General features: G+C 41.0%; 1 protein-coding gene across 4 annotated transcripts in view; it reads right to left on the bottom strand.

The window, feature by feature from the left end:
• CADPS (Ca++-dependent secretion activator) overlaps nt 1-18,044 on the bottom strand; it is a 517,458-nt gene that overhangs the window by 129,705 nt on the left and 369,709 nt on the right. For 2 of the 4 annotated variants that reach the window (XM_015406842.1, XM_015406839.1), the window contains exons 14-16: nt 16,506-16,607; nt 13,884-13,947; nt 11,864-11,987 (exon numbers count right to left, since the gene is read on the bottom strand). In XM_015406842.1, coding sequence (XP_015262328.1) covers nt 11,864-11,987; nt 13,884-13,947; nt 16,506-16,607 — 290 coding nt within the window. Of the gene's footprint in view, nt 1-8,581; nt 8,600-9,451; nt 9,521-11,863; nt 11,988-13,883; nt 13,948-16,505; nt 16,608-18,044 lie in introns of all 4 variants that reach the window. The other 2 variants (XM_015406838.1, XM_015406840.1) reach the window with 2 other exon arrangements.

An 18,044-nucleotide genomic window follows, 5' to 3' on the forward strand; every position in this document is an offset into this window, starting at 1 on the left:
TATTTATAATTCAGGATGTGATGAGAGATCCAATCGCAGACATCCTGCCCTCATGTCAGGAAGCAATTTTTCTCCAGGACAGTTTGGCTGTGGATCCTGGAAGTTTTTTGTCATCTTCTGGGCATGGAACAGGGGTCACTGGGGGTGTGGGGGGGAGGTATTTGTGAATCCCCGGCATTGGGCAGGGGGTTGGACTAGATGACCCTGTAAATCCCTTCCAACTCTATGATTCTGTGTCTAGTTTGGTCTAAAACAAAGGTATATGTGTCAAATGTTATTAAAGGTCCATGCATAAGCCTACTGACTGATTTATGCATGGACGGCTCCAGTCACACGGGCAGGAAACTGCGGGGGGGAAGCGTGGCTGTTTGCCCCGGGTGCAAAATAACGTGCAGTTAAGCGATCACACCTTCTGTGGAGGTTCTGTGGAGGTTCCGTGGAGGTTCTGTGGGTAGGGAGAGGTGCCGATCACAAGACACGCCTGCGCGCAACGAAGAAGCGCGCGGTGCGGCAAACTGGTTTTCTTTTTTTGTGTACACGACGAATGCGCATGCTCCGTTGGGTGCGTGTGCGCATCCACGGAGACTTGGGGGGAAAAAACCCTTTTCCACAAGGGGACATGGGCGGGCGCCGGATGCCACCGGAAACGCGATCAGACGCCCGCCCTTGCCCCGCAGTTTCCAGAAACTAGTACCTCCGAGGTACTAGTTTTTTGCTGCTTGTTTTCTGCAGGAAGCCTTGGTTGTGCCACGGAAGCGCTACGCTTCCCAGATGTGCCGGTGAGATCGCGCCCGGAAAATCTGCCTGTATTCCGTCTCTCTTGCGTGGCTAATGTTCTGTGTGACTGCAGCCGACCTTTAATAATAACCAATAGCAGCATTCCAGAAGCAGAAAATAATTAAATTAATATTACCTTAACAAAGTATAAAGAACTGGAAAACAGCACTAAGCCTTTCCCCCCTAAATTTTCTACATGATATGTGTGGGGTCACCTACAAAATCTATAGCCAAATCTTTTTGTCTTGTCTGTCTACCAGTTCATGTTTTGAAACATCCTGGTCTCATTTTTTCTCTCTCACAGAAGAGATGAAGGGGAGAAGGGAAGGAAGAAACAGATTAGACTAGCAATTGGGGTTTTTTTTGCCTTATGTTAAATATATAAGTTCTGATTCCAAATGTAATTGGGAGGTAACCTCAGACATATGTGCTATTTAACATTTCCATATTTATTTATTTAATTATTATTAGATTTATAGCCCGCCCTCCCCGCAAGCGGGCTCTGGGCGGCTCACAGATAGGACATATATGCCAATAGTTAAAACAATTAAAAACAAGATAAAACAGTCAATCAATTACAACAATACAAAGTGCTCAAGATGTTTCAGGAAAGTCTTCAGTCCCTGGTTGGAAGCCCTGCTTCCTCAAGGGCTCCACAGTAGAGAAAAGCTGTCCAGCCTTCTCTACTTCCTTTTCATGATGCTGGTGGGCAAGTGGACCAGGGATTTTCTAACTCTGAATTCAGTAATGGTGCCTCCGAAGAACCCTTTCCTGGGAGTAAGCCCCCTTGAATAAACCTGCATGGGATTCTGAGCGGAACTGCTTAGGGTTGCTTTCTAAGTCTCCTAAATTATCAAATCAGCTTTCTGGACCTCTTCAAGGAAGACATAAAGGCATCATAAAACGGAAGCTCCCCTGTCTCTCCACTTTTAGGCTGGATCCTGAGGCACTCAATAAAGAATATGGGAAAACTCCACACAGAAAACAATTCTGCAGACTCCACAGGATTTATTAGCCTTCCATGATCTTTGCCTGCCATATATACCATAAGGAAATTGGCATAAGATTTTGCAGCCTCTCTGACATGAGTCAGGAAAGGACAAGTAAGGACAAGTAAGACTGTCATGCCTTCCAATGCACCTGGCTGGTGCTTCTTTATAGCAGCACATTTAGAGAACTCCTGGCAGGCGTCTACAAATAATATGCTAATACTAAATTAAACAATGTATACCAACAGCTAACAAGACCTCTACCAAGAGGAGCAACCCTTGAAAAAATTCTACCGGTCAGTCAGTCAGTCAGTCATGTCACAAAAGTACCTCTACCGTCAATTCATATCTGACTAGCTGCCTTTCGGTTACAATGTGATTGGCATGTAACAGAGAGACATTTCCTCAAAGGGTACTAAAGCCAGAGGACAATTGCACCCACAAGACACAGCCAAGCTGCACGGCGAACCCTGCAGTAATCCAGCTCTACACCAGCCTTAAATATGTTCGAACCACTGAACTTGCCAGCAGCTGTACATTTCTGCCAGTTGCTGCAGCCCTAGACACCTACAGCGACCCAGATGAAAAATGTATTTCAGAGCTGATTGGCATTTAGATCCTGCAGCTGTCAAACACGCCTGGGTTGTGCAACTTCAGTTGTGTTCTGTTGTATCTGTTTGTGTGTCCAAAGCAGAATTACAAAAAGAGAAAGAGAATGAAGAGGGGCGGGGGAACAGCATAAAACAAAGTGGCCATAGCAGCTGGCCTTATCAAGTTGTTTTTAAAATATAACCTAAAACTCATGACCTACAGATCTGATTGTGCCGTTGTCAGCAAACTGACCTGCTGTGGTTTCCATCTCACTCTAGTTCCCCCCACACACGCAAAAAAAATTGAAATGGTAAAAACAGCAATAAAAAGTGTTTTTGAAAAGCGATCAAGGAGGATCTGTGCATATTTCCCTGCAGCTCTGCAACATGTACCACAATAGTAATTAAAATACCCCTGCTGATTCCCTGCTGATGCCAGCAAGTGCATATAGATGGCTCCTGCCAAACACTGGCTTGTGATGTAATTGTTTCATGCTATGTTAAAAGGCAGTGGATAACCGTAGGAATATCAGCTCATATTTTATTTGTTAAAAGTCCAAATTCCAGAGCTATTCTTCTTGTTTATTAGCAGTATATTTAATTTTTTCTTTGTATTCTTTGTATTTATGTGTACGTGTGCAACCAAGTGTCCCCGCTGTTCACTGTTCACACTAGCTGGTGACTCCCCGCATATGAATACTTTGGAGAAATGCAGGATAGGCTGATTATCTCATGGAAGGGCACTGCTCATGCACAGTTTGGTTTGTCTGAATTAGCACCTCCACATGAGAGCTGTCTAGGTGGATACTGGGATGTACATGATCGTGATGGCTCACAAAAGTGCTACCACAGCTATAGAAATCATGGTAGTTAAACAGACACCATGCAAATGGGGTGAGTCTGCCTACAGCCCAGTGCTGCACTGAGGCACTCAAGGCTATGTATAAAACAGGATGCTGGACTAGATGTACCACTGGGCTGCTCCAGAATGGCAGTTCTCATATGCCACAGCATTCAGCAAAGTTTGAAGTCTTCCTCCAACCCAAGTTCATCTTCCACTGGAGGAGCAATAACTTACGTTGAGGGAAGACTCCTTAGGCTGGAAGAAGGCTTCAAACTGCTGATGTGAGAGAGCTAGAAGACACAGGTTGCCAATAAATACAAGAATGCATCCTGTCCACACCAACCAACGATCCTCTAGCATTATGCTTAGACTTCCACCCTTCTCTGCTGGGATTTCTATTAAGTGTGGAAGCCAACCTTTTCAGTTGCTCACCAGTGCACTTTTTCTTTCAACAAACTGGGGGGGGGGGAGAAGCAGGAAAACGTGGACCTCTCTCTCTCTCTTCTCAGGTTAACCTATCTTACAGGAGGATAACACGGAGGAGGGGAGAATTATGTATACCACTGAATTTTTTGGGGGAAGGGAAGGGTAAGATACAAATGTGAGACAGCTAGATAGACATGGGTTGTCGGTTTAATATTCGTTAAGTGGTACATGGTTGCTGATGTAGGGACCATTAACAACCCTGTCTGTAGTGGCTTTCAGTAATCTATGTAGCTATGCAATCCCTATATGAGCATAGCTGCTCGTTAAAATCTTCCTCCAAGTTCCTTCCTTTAATTCCTCCACTTCTGAAATGTGCTGAGTGAGTGACCAGGGACAGAGCCTTTCTGGTTGTGACCCTGTGCCTTTAGAATTGCCTCTCCCATGGTAGTCGCTTCCTACCTGCTCAATGAGTGTTCAGGAGACAGTCTTTCTGGTTCGTCAGGCTTTTCATTGATTTGATCTGTCTTCTCTCTAATGTGCGCCACTAATTGGAGACTTTTGTTTTCGTTGGCTTGTGTTTTTACTGTAACTGGTGTCTTTTTTGTTAATTGTTCTAATGTTTTGAATGCTGTTAGCTACTTGGGGCAAATGGTTCATTTCAAAATTTGGGTTAGAAACAATTTTAACAGATAAATATTCACCCTGAAAGTGAATATTTATTCACACTGTATTTTTGGTGCTGGATCCTTGGTTGAGCAAATAATAGCTAAAAAGTATACTGTATACCAAATCCTGTGACAGTGTATCCACTTGATTTCAAGACAAATCTTATAATTACAATCAACTATAAAATGTCTAAGTTAAATGTGTTATGAATGCTACACCCATGCAAAAAAATCACGAACAGTAAAGAAGAGGGGGCAGGCAATAAATATATTTTTCCTTCTCTAACTCTAACCGGATATAACCCCACCAGGAATAAGCCTGCATTGTGGGGAGGGCGGGGTATGAATGCAATAAATAAATAAATAAATACCACCTCACCCCTGCTCCATCAAGTTACCTTTGGGGACACCACATTGCCTCAGCTGCTGCTGTAATGATGGAGACTTGTGAAAAAGTTTACACTATAGACTGCATGTAAAAAATATATGTGAAGAATAAATATCCTTATCTTCCAAAACCAATTCTTGGCCTGTAAGCTGTGAGTGGTAGGGCTGCCAAGTGGGGGCGGGTAAACTTCCGCTTCGGAGGCCCGATTTCCGCCGCTGCAGAATCGGGGCCCGGGGGGAACTCCGCCTCCCCCGAAGCGCAGCGTGGCTGCGTCACCAGAGGTGACGCAACCACTTCAATCACATTGGGGGCGTGGCCCCAATAGTCAGAGGGAAAACTCTATGGTTTTCCCTCCGACGATCGGGGCCACGCCTTCAACATGATCGACGTCGCGCGTCACTTCCGGTGACGTGCTGGCAGCGTGCGCGCACACATCGAAGAACGGCTCCCGGAGCCTGGCAAAACTTCCCCGCGGGTAAGAAAATTTGACTTGGCAACACTAGTGAGTGGGTCGATTCAATGGAAGGGTAGTGTTGGGTTCTGAGGGAAGATATCAACAAGCAAACCAGCAATTTCCCCTTCTCCTTCCCTCACTGTCTCTTGTTCCCTCCTTTACCTTTGCTTCTCTATCCTCCCTGTTCTGTGTTTGGCTGAAGGTTTCTTTATTAACAGTATGGCAACAAACGTGACTATTGGAATAAGGAATAACAATACTTAACTAAGCTGTTTCTAGAGCTCTAGGCCAGGGTTGTCCTGGCCTGGTTCTGCCGATTCTTAGCAGGCCCTCCACTCCTGCAGGCTGCTAGCAGGGAGACTGAGAAGAGAAGCACTGGGTCCCTCCTACTCTCCTGCTTGCTCTGAGGCCTACTGGGATAGCCTCTTAAAGAGGCAGTACACAACACCCTGTGCATCAGCTCTGGTTCCCGCTCACCTTCCTTTCTCTCACCCTTGTTCTCTGACACTGCTTCTTTACCCTTTCTTCTCCTGCTCAAGTTCTTTTCACCTCTCTCCAGCCTCTACTACATACCTGTGCCATGCAGCTATGTGGCAGATGCCCAGCTGCTGCTGCTTTGCAGAAACTTCTATTTCTAAGACACTGTAACAACCCTTGGTCTCCATTTTAAGAAAACGACCACCTGCAGACTTTGTGCTCTTCCACCATACTTTAGAAAATCTTTTCCTCTTTTCCATATGTTCCTCCTTCTCCATTTTTGTACTCAACAAGCACAACGAAGGGCTCTCAGTAGGGTTGCCAGCCCTCTAGTCTGGGTGGGGGTTTCTCCACTTTTGTGGGCTCCTCCCTACTACTGACAGGTAGATTTGGGCTCAAACCATAGAGTGTTGCCCAAAAACTAGAGTACCGGATATATCCCCACCAGGAATAAGGTAGGACCTGGCAACCCTAGCTTGTCTTCGCTATTTTGTAATATTTAGGTTGGTCCTAATCCTCCCCCCCCCCCGTTACTTTGGGACTGCTTCTTGGTGACGCCACAGCGCAGGTGAGCATGTGGGTCCAGGTGGCAGCCACACACTAGTAGCAATCTTACAGAGACTACTCTTGCTTGGTAGACAGGTGGGGAAAATGGGGGGAAAGGACCCACTAGGAGTAAATTCTCAGAGATGTGGCTGCCATCTGGTGGAGACTCCTCTGTAGTTGCTTAACCTCAGGCAACAACATTTCTCTCACCATCCATTAAGCTGTGGGAGGGCAAGTCTCCGTGCATTTCTTTGGGGCAGGAAATATGGCTTAGAAGTCAATTCCATCACCCCATTTGGACCCCGTTGGAAGGGAGCAAGTGGCAGTCCGTTTGCTTGCCTTCAGTATGACTGCCAGCCCTGACTAGTTGTGAGCTCACACTAAATGCTGCTTTCTACTGGCAACATTCATCAGGAGGACAGAATACAAACATAACCTTGGATACTGTGGGTTTTTAAATATTGGGCTGAGTATTTATTTAATGAAAACTTTTCTCTATATCTTGGGAACCTCCATGATGTGCAAGATCACATCCTTTACTTTCTCTGAGTCTACTATGCCCACTGCATCCATATACTGAGTCCCTACTTTACAAACATGGGGAGTGGTGATGGTGATTTATGTAGCACTACACAGTTGTACCTTTTTTCTCATTACCAAATGTGTGAGAAGTGGCAAAAACCACTTCTTGTTTTCAAACAGATAGGTGGACATAGGTCAATTTGGTGCTGGATTGATTACTAGTTTTGCTATAAGACAATAACATTTTAGCTTCATCATTTGTTTCACCATATTTAATTCCCTTCTTCATTTAACATGCAGGTTGTCATTTACAGCTAGCTAATCAACACCTTCCTACTCCTGACTTCTTCAAACTGAATACATTCTTTTACCAAACCAAATTAGTACTATACACATACAAGAATACTCTGACCTACAAACTATAACACAGTATAAGCCACCAACAGCAAATAATTAACTTAAAGCAGAGGATCTTTTGTACTTCTCCAGCAGGTTAAAAATAACCATAATGAAAATTAGCATTGTTAAGACATTCTAATAGTGACTTTATTTGGGTAGTTGTGCATTCGCATTTCACAAGAACTGTACCTAGAAACTGCTGAAAGTATTCCTTTCTAATGAAACAATACTCTCCAGATATATAGACCCACCAGGGACCACTAGTCACATGCAACATGCAGGGGCAGAGCTACATTAGGGCCAGGTGTCATAGCTCAAATGGAAGTAAAAATATATATTTCTGTTTAAATTCCATGCAATCATTAGTACTGGTGTGTTCGATTTGTATATGTTATGTCTTACAAATTAGTACAAACTGGTTTTCAGTTTATGCAAAGAGCACTGTAGGCTGCTAAAGTTATTTGTTATGGGCTTTCGTCTTCAGGGATGGCTCACTGATCAATTAAATGGGTAGATTTTCATTAATTTTAGGCTGTACCCACACCTCATTGGATAGTGTGCTGTTACTGTGCTATAGCAATAATCTGCAAGAGGATTTTCCTTGGTGGAGACAGTCCAAAAGATGAATAATTGCTATAGTGCCATATCCAATGAGAAGTGGATGCAGCCTTAGTTGGGCTACATCAGTGCAGAGTAGTTCACAGGAGCATAAATGCTCTGTGAATTCATGTGTTAAAAATGAAAGAGATACTGGGCCACACTTCATGGCCCTGATGCATCGACAACAGAATTTGCTATTGAATTATGAGTTTATTCTTTCAAGTATCCTCCCCTCCCAATCCAAGTTCAAAATTCAGACAATTTGTTTTCACAAAACATGAACGAAAGACTCAGGAATAAAAATAAAATTAACAGTTCAGATCTTAAGAAATTTCAAATGAAGATTTCTTATAAGTAGAAGTCATGAAAAAGTGGCATGTCTTGAGAATTTCATCAGCATTTTAATGATTCATCTGAACTGTATTATAATTTTATTACATCACCACACTACAAACAGAATTACAATGAACATGACTTCTGTCTGACTATATTGTTAGTTACACATTAACAAGAAAACCAGTCTTCCCCAGTAGGGCATTAAACAGAAAATACAAAAAACAAAAAAAATGAGAATTAGTTTAGCTATTAAACAGTGCTTTAAACGAAAAGCCAGACGGTAAATGTTTTGATAGTTTTAGAGTTGTTTTCTTTTTAAACAACTTTCCTTGATTAGGATGTGTCTTATCGCCTAGTAAGTTTGTACTCTATTCCTGTTCTACCAGATCTGCTAAGGAGAATACCAGTCATGTGAGTTAAGACAGCACAAATTAACTCCTTAAGTATTATTGCAACTCCAGCCTCTCTTTATAAGGAGTACACCTCTTAAGGAGCTACAAAAAGGAAAACAAAGATCAATAAAAACTCAACAATCCTAGCAATTTATAATGCATATACAGTTGTTCACCTGCATCCTTTTGATTCTCTATATGAAAGAGAAAGAAAGCAACAAGGAGAAAAGAGAGAGAGAGAGAAACAAGAACAGATATGCAGGATTAATGAGCAAGTGGATCAAAATGCCCCCCAGTTATGTGTGATATATGACATTCAAAAAGAAAAAGCTGCACAATCTCTCCCACCACCCAGGAGCATGGGGATAATCAAAAAGGACTTCTTCTGCCAAGGTAAAATTTAATGTTGCACAAAGAGTATAGGTGTTGGTTTAAGCTCTGAGAACACACACTAGCTATTGGACTGATAAATATATGAAAAATGCCTGATTCAGAGCTTGGTATTAAAAATTTAGGAGAGCACTCTGCTTGAAAAGATAACAGACAAGAGATATGTAAGATCTAATGGATAGCAAGGACATTTTTCTGTGGTCCTGTACACAGAACTTTAAGAATTGTATGCACATTAAGGAAAGAAAGGGATGGCTCTTTCCCAGTGTCTTTTATCTGGCCACTAACTCATTGCTCCCCCGTGTAGTTGCTACCTTTTGATTGTGTACCAGTGACAAGTGTTTACAAATTGGGGTTACACAGAAGCAAAGTAAAAATGCATTCAGGTCACAGACAGAAAGAACTGAAAAAACTTACAGACAAATTGGAGTTTGTCACAAACAAATACAGCTTAATTTTTCTAACCTGTTTTTTAGGCTGATAAAAAGTGACTGGACTTCTTACACTGGGACTTTCACAGACAGAAGCAACAGACAAGCCAATGCTAAAAGACTTGAAGCAAGGAAAGTGAGTTGGTTTGGCTCTGGATTGTACTGAAGTAATGAAAACAGAAAAAGAGTGAAGACAGCATGGAGAGCAGGGTGGAAGGTACTCACGAATGGTTAAATCCATCACTTGAGAGGCCAAGCAGAAGACAGGATGCTCATACATTTCTCTCTTTTTCCCTATAAAAGAGGATTTGGGCATGCAAGAGGCTTAGGTCAGAGGTAAAGAGGTTATAGGTCATAGGTCAGAGGAAAACTTTACATTAGCTTAAAAGAAAAGTAGCTGTAGAGTATTTTGGGATACACAGAGGATAAAAATAAAAAAGGAGATTTAAAATTGGAGGTTTACTGGATTAACCATTCAGCATGCTCATGAGTCACAAAAGAGATTGTGACCATGATTCTAAAGGTTTGTTCTGAATTGTTTGCAGGAATATAATGGTCAGAACGTCATGAACAGAAGGAAATAGAATTTTATCAATTCAAGGCTCCGAGATACTAAGGATTTTAGCCTTCAGTATCTAAGGCTTTCACAGGTATTTCTTCATAAACATAGCCTCAAGCAGGCTTGCTGCTAATTATTTAACTTAATTTTCATGTCCTCATGCTGCTTAGACTGAAGGAGGCATTTCATTTCCAGATTATAGACTCCTCCTCTAGAGAAATGGGTCAAACAATAGTAATTTTTTTAAAAAAATAAAAAAATAGGAACTCATAGTGAGCGGACTATGCTCATGAGAGAAAACCTGAGGCATGCAGCTTGCGGATGTTGGGTTGTTTGAATTAACAATCCCAGCATGCTTTGAAACTGACGCAACCACTTTTTATAGAGGCAGCATAGAAAAGTGGCTGCACCAACCACGAACAAGGAAGGAGAGAAGCAGAAGAGAGCAGGTAGTGTGGGATGAAGTACTTCTCTGAAAACAATAGCTGGAATTTTTAAAAAAAGAAGGAAACTGAACAAAGGTTTGTTGCTTCAAAGTATTCCCAGACCTAAAAGTCACAGTGCCGAAAAGAGGGCAGATAATTAACACAATCAAGAAGAATTGAGGCACAAAAGGAAAGTATAACTAACTGTTCTACATTTTGGGAAATGAATGCATTTTTACTTACAGATCATAAAGTTTGTTTTTGCATAGATATATCTGAAAGAAGAGAGCAAAGCTTACCGACAGAGTTAGTAAGTGTTATACAGGTACCTAGGGAACCCAGTGTCCGTTCAAAAGAGGGAGAAAAAAACACAACGAAACCCAAATCTGCCTTTGAACTGGAGTTCTCCCATGTTCTCATGGGGCATGTCTAAAGACTGAGATTTTTAACGGGAGTTCACCAATTAAAACCATTCTGTGAAGTAGAGTACTTTGGTAAAATGCTTGATAGCACAGTGCTCAAGAGACCTGCGTTCCTTCTCTATTTTCATCACTCATTACCAAGTCAAGAGTTGATAAACATCCTTTTAGTGCCCAATTCTTAAGCGTTTCTCACTGGATGCATAACAATGAATTCATTACCACTGGTACACAATTTGCATTGTCAACGGAGGGAGGGGAACATTGAAAAACAGAGGCGGTGTATAATGTACAGACCCTGGAAATATGTGACATATCACAATAATCGAGTCCTTCTGATAAGCAAGGACTAGGGAAAAAAAGAAATTGAATGGTGATATTGTTTTCTATAGTATTATTCTGAGTGAATGAGAACACAGCTTTAGTAAAGCTTCATTGTCATGTGACCAAACAATCAAAATATTCAGTGCACAATACCATTTATACATCTCACAGCAAGACATTTATCAAGTTTCAAATTACTACAGAGCAGCCGACAAGGTAGCAACGCAAACCAATTAAGATGTAAAGATTTATCTGTATGTATATGTCCCCTGCCAAAAGCATATCTTCAAGCAAGTTTAAAAATGTCTTTTTGATGGCTACATGTGTCTCTGGTCACTAGCTGTTATTCCTCCATAACGTAAAAGGTCAATAATATCAGCTGTAGTGAATTTAGAATGACAAGTATGAAATCTGATGCAAGTGCAGGGCCAACTCATTTGACAAGATCTGCTATACATAAGGGGGGGGGGGCAGAAAAACATTACCCAGTAAAACATTTTAAGTTGACTTACAAATCAATGAGTAACATTAAAAGATTTATTAATTCCTGCTATTTCTGTTGTTCCTTGAACTTCACTTGCACATCTCACAAGCAATTAGTTGCATTCACTTTTTTAGCTCCAAAAACGACTATGTTGCTCTTAGTTTTTCGCTTTCTAAAATCTGACATATATGAATGATTTACTGTTGGTTAAATATATCTGCTCTCCTGTAAAGTAACTAATCATTCCATCTAGTAAAAAAGGGGAAACATTTCACCTAACAGATGTCTTTAACATACAGTGGCAAATTATTTCACTTATTTATCCTGTAACAAAAGAATAGTTATGATATGCCCTGATTTTTTAAAGGCAGTTGTTGCTCTATTCCTCTCACTGAAAGGTTAATTTAAAAAATAAAATCACCTTACCTTCAATTTTGGCATACTCTGATAGCCGAGTATAGTTAATCAATGCAGCTTGTTCTAAGCATTTACGGATGACGGCTTTTACCTCCTCTTGAGGGACTGGAGTAACTATGTCTTTCATCAAAACCTTTGTACAAGAAACACTGATTTGTTGTGTCATCTTGATTGTTTTTTTTAATTTCCCCTACCCTCACAATGCCCTTCATATCCTATTGGATAGAATAGACAACAACAGACTTATTCATTGTTCATCTGAAACTACAGGGTTTGATCCCCAAATCCCACATCTAAAATGCATGCATTTTGAAACTGTATGAAGGAGTAGCTAGAAATTAGCTAACGATATGCATCTGGTAACAATTCTAGAATGTTCAGGTACTAAGATCAGATATATAAACATGGATTCCTGGATATAGCTACAGTTCACATGAGTCACAGTCAGAATGGTTAACCAATCCACCTTTACCAATGTATACTTTTGACTATTTACAAGGGGGATCAAATTTCAGAAGTATAACTATGTTAGTTTGGTGAAGAATCTGATGTAGCAGAATCTTGTCTATAGAACAGGAATTCTCAAACTTTTTGAGCTTGTGTACACCTTTGGAATTTATTTATTTATTTATTTTTATTCAATTTAATTAACCACCCCATTTCAGTTTACGCCAGGCTCTGGGTGAATCCTGATATCGCGTGGTAGGCATAACCACAGGAGGTGGAGACAACTACATAATGTCAGGGAGTGAGGTGATGCATAACTCTAATAGTAAATTTTCAACATTTCAGGCAGAAATTGTCAGCTACACTGCCATGGGGGTTGGGGAGCTCGGTCTGTGTCTGGTTAATTGCTACTGCATTCCTTTCTGTGCTTTTTCTGCTTTGCGCCAAAATGCTTATCTATACAGATGTGCAAGAGGGAGTTGTATTGTCTGGGTTTTTCCTAGGTGCCCTGGGAGAGTGTTGGTTCTCAGCTTTAGCTACCTAACGGTCTCCAAGCTTTATCCCGCATGCGGGAGGGTGCCTAATTGGCCAGTGCTCGGGGGGGGGGAGGTGCATACGAATACCCTATATCCTATTATGCCCATGGGGCCGCCGCCATTCTTAACAGTTATTATGTTCCTGCATATATAGCTCTGCAATAAAAGTATTGCCGTTCTTAAATGTGTGTACTTCGTTGTTGGCTGTGGGTTCTGACAGAAATACTGTTTGACAGAAAGCCTTTTAAACTGAACACTTGCAGCATACCTTCAGTCACACAATAAAGATTCTTGTGTTGTTGTGGCAGCTGCTGCCAAAGCAAATCTTTTTAAAATCTGCAGATTCAATCAGGTTTCCAATGGTCAATCAGAAGCCCTGCTTGGCAAAAGCCATATCTGGCCCTGCCCACTTTCTAAAAACACTTGGCAGGTGCCCGGAAAGTTGTTGACAAATGCCATACTGGGGCCCCTTCTGTAGAAGTTCATGCTGCAGTAAATGTGATAGGCTTTAAGGTGTCATAACCTACAGGACGCTGTTGTGCAGCTGATCCTTATGTTTTCCAAAGGATGAAAAGGAATTATGTAATGCTAAAGTCAGCTTTCCACTAGTTATTAATGTAAGGGGAAAAACAGGTACACGTCTCCAAAAGCTTGCAGTTCCATTAGAGCTTAAGAGAGAATGTTTACTTAGCCGTACAGACTAATATAGTGTTGTTTCATATAGTCAGGGTTTCATAGCATCAGCTACCAACTATGCTATTCAGTTCAAACTTGAAATCTTAGGAACATATCACTTGGCCAAAAGGCAGAACAACCCATGAGATGTGCCCCAGCAAACAACAAGTGCATTTCAGAAAGAGGTTCACAGCAGTGGAACACAAGAGACAATTCTTCACCTTGAATCATGCACTGCCATTATAATGCCGGGGAAAATATGCTTCTGACCTCAAATATATAATTCAAACTAATATACAGTCTACTGAGTGAAAAGAGCCAAATATGATAACTGGATTTCTTCACCAGCGATTCATCACCCTTATACTTACCCTTTCCAAAAGCGATAGTGTGGCTTTTAATGCACCTTCTGGCCGGCCAAATGGGAAGCAATACCTAGGGTAAACAGACAGCTTTTGAAGAAATATGCTAACAACTTTACACTGATGGGATAAAAAGGATACTTTCCCAACTAGTGGAAAGGCATGCCCTTTTCAAACAGCTTTCTTTATTTCAGACCCTAACATAGAGAATACAGAACCATTGGTAAGATCTGAGTCTGTAAAATAGCGCCTCTTAATAAGGCTGGAAATTCCATAGTACTAAGGTCTTAAAAGTCTGTGAAAGTCACAGAGCAATTGAAATCTTGGTGTAGCAGCTGAAAGATCCAACATCATATCGTGTAATTGATTTTCTTGTTCATCATATTACACTTTGTACTGCACAGGGTTGCACATAGTGAATTTGGGATTGCAGACTCGCAGAATAATCTGGAATGGTATATATGCGATTTCATTTCAGTGATCTATGCAGTATTGGAGTGATGTTAAACCAGTCAGACCATAATTTGTGGTAGAGTCTGGGCTTTTGTGAGTCACTGCTCACTTCTTGTTAGTCTTTAAGGTGCTACTGGACTCTAACTTTTTTTCTACTGCTACAGACAGACTAACATGGCTACCCATCTCGATCAGTCAGACCATTCTAGTTTTGGAATTTTGTCAGACATGATCACAGAACCATAGAATAGAATCATAGAATCATAGAGTTGGAAGGAACCTCTAGGCTCATCTAGTCCAACCTCCTGTACAATGCAGGGAATTCACAAATACCTCCCCCCACACCCCCAGTGACCCTTGTTCCATGCCCAGAAAATGACAAAAAACCTCCAGACTAGTAAACCAAGGGGGACATCTAGGTATTCCAAGCATGAGTCAAGGCTTTCTGATGGAATTCTGAAAAGCAGCAATGTGGTGGGAGGGGTCTGAATGAAGAACAGAAATATGATTTTCTGTAGAGCACTCAAGAGCAGCAAGCAAGACTGGCTCAGGCAGTGGAATCTGCATCACTCCCTTGTGTTAAACTGGAGAATGACTGCGGTCCCTCTAAAAATCTAGCTTCTTATGAGTTCAACTCAACACTAGTTAGGGGTGAGTAGGCAATCAGCAGATAGGTAAAGAAACACTAAAAGTTTAGAAAGAACATTATTTAATTACTAGGAGTAAGGCCCATTGTGGGAAGAAATACAACGAGCTCTAGAAGATGAGTGTCCTGACTGTGGCTGGTGGGGCAGCAAAGGGAAGGGGAAAATAGAGGGAGGCAAGCAATGTTTATTTCCTTCTGCTTAGCTATAAGACAGGGCTGTCTCAAGTCATTTTGCTGCCCCAAGTGGGTAGTATGGGAGGATAGCCTCATGGTAAAAGGTATGGTTCCCTCCACCCCTGACTTATGTTGATTTGGGGGTATGCAGTGTCAACTAAGGTAGAAAAGCACCTCCTCCTATGCCATGACTTCTGGGTTCCAAGGGTCTGGAAAGTGGTTCCATAGCCAGTTACAGGGTTGCCAACTCTGGGTTGGGAAATTCCTGTAGATTTGAGGGATAGAACCTGGGGAAGGCAGGGTTTGGGGTGCAGAGGGACCTCAGCAGGGTATAATTCCATAGAGTCCATTGCCCAAAGCAATGATTTTTTCCAGGAGAACTGATCTTGGAGATCTCCAGGTGCTGCCTGGAGGCTGGCAATACTAGGGGGAGGGCCAGACCTGTAGATTTGAGGGGTAGAGCCAGGGGAGGGGAGGGTTTGGGTTGCAGAGGGACTTCAGCAGGGTATAATGCCAAAGAGTCCACTGCCCAAAGCAAATATTGTAATAGCTGGGAAATTTTCTGTAGGGGAAATGATGTGCTGTGGCTGGGGAACACAGTGATTTCTGTGAGATCTCCAGGCCCCACAGGGAGATTGGCAACTCCAGTGACCATTTAAGGGAAAATTGAGATATGTATTTTACCTCAGGACACATTCAATGTCTCCCAACAGCAACAACAAATTGTTTAGAATGTTAGAGGCAAAAGCCAATCAGGCCGCATGTGCTCTGACTGGCTATTGTGGGGGAGAGGAACAGCAAGCTGTTTAGAATATTGGAGGCGAGACTCAGGCAACGCAGCCAGTGGATAGGGACAGCTTCTGAGTGACAGATCAGGGAGCCAACTGATTTGGGAGCGTGTGGAATGTTCAGGAGAGTCCATGACCAAAGCAGAATTATTACATATAGAGATACTGAGGCTATACTGCTTTTTGCTTTTTGCCTTTATCTGCATGGTTCAAAATGAATAATGATATAATATTTTGGTTCTGATTGAATACAAATCAAAACAAGCTCCTCACATCCCCCAACTCCTGACTGCATTTTCTTAATACTGACTTTTCCTAATACTGAATTTTTACCATAACTGGACCATGGTGAAGCTACAGCAATGCAGCCTTTAATATAAAAAACCAATAAGAAGCTTAGTTAAAACAGTCAACTAATAGCTGTCAAGATCACTAGTGTTATCTAAATACTTATGTACTATATTAAATTTGCTGCATATCTTCCTGTTATTTATGCAAGTATTTACCACTGCAGTAACTGAAATACAGTACGCTGGCTCTGTATTGGGATAATAAAACATCAATCATTACCTAAAATGTGTGATCTGGTTTTCCAGTAACAATCGCAGCCTCTCTTTGATTTCTTCAAAACGTTCCTTCTCTTCTACTGTTACAGTTCCTATTCCATCAGGCCTGAAAAGGAGAAAAGCTATTAATAATTCATATTTTACCTCATGACCCTTACAAATGATCTACTCTGTAAGTTGGAGGATTTAAAAAGAATGCAGTGGGGCATTTGTCATCCTGTATTTATAATGAAAATTATTATACAAATAAAGAATAGTCTTCAGATCCTGAATGTACCAAAACTCTGATTAGATGAATTCAGGACCTTCAAACCAAGGTTCAGTGAGGCTGTGTTCACAAAAAGCTCCCTCTAAGTTGGGTTTGCCCCATTCCATTCAAAGTTATGCATATACCTTCTCAAACACTCATATATTTGGCAGCCCTGCTTAGATGTCATTCTGTATTTGCACTGCATTCTCCAACTATACACAGAAGTTACTGGGCTGAGGTAACTGTGTTAGCTGGGTATTCAGTAAATATAGTATTAAATATATGATCTATATGAATGTCAGATCTCCCAAACCATTTTGGATGCTTAATAAATGCATATGCAGCACTTTTTAAATAAAAAGAAACGGAAGTAGTTTGCAGCACATTAAAATATAGCATGAATATAACTCATTCTAAATCAAATGAAACGTTACTATATAAATAGCACCATAGTGAAATCCCTATCATCCACAGGTAAGTTAAGCATAAATTGGCTTAATTGATACATGAACTGGGTTAATAAAACCAATGGCAAAAACATTTATTAGGACCATGGTTAAGAGATGATACAATGAGAAAAAGTGTACATCTGAAGAGTTATGAGATTTCTAAAAATGACCATTTCCTCTATGGAGGTATTTATAATTCTTGCTAATGTAGCAAAGTAATAGCATTTCTTTATTCCTAAAGGAAGAACAAAATTATTTTCCATCTAGCCCTGTTCACATGCTACACTGAACACATGTATATCCTCCTTGTACATACATGCATCTATTTGTAGGAAAGAGCCAACACACAAATGAAAACAGGGGTATTCGGATAAATGTGGGGTTGGTATCACACATTCAGCTGTATATGTGTTGACTCTAACATGAGAATTACTCAACACACATACAAAGAATAATCAAGTATTCAATGTTAATAGATTGTACATGTGTTTACTATAACTTGTGAACAGGGCCAATGTATTTTGGTAATATTGAATTTGACACACTTTTTTACCTGAATGAATAGTGCAGTATTGATATCCCTATTCCCATATACACTAGTGTATAGATTGTGTTGATAAAAACAATAGCAAAACCAAAAACTGAAGATCTGGGAGATCTCCAGTCTCCTACATGGCCAGTTATGCCTCAGCTTTCATATTTAATATACATTTAAATATATAAGAAGCCATTGTAAAAAGACAGAAGATACTCATCATTTCCATAAAGGCTATCCCACCTGATGTCAACAAATGACTGAATGTTAAATAACGAAACATCAGGTAGGTGAACCATTAAAAATCTG

This window comes from Gekko japonicus, unplaced genomic scaffold (genome assembly GCF_001447785.1).
Source record: "Gekko japonicus isolate JY-2015 unplaced genomic scaffold, Gekko_japonicus_V1.1 scaffold899, whole genome shotgun sequence".
In the NCBI taxonomy this organism is placed as follows: Eukaryota; Metazoa; Chordata; class Lepidosauria; order Squamata; family Gekkonidae; genus Gekko; species Gekko japonicus.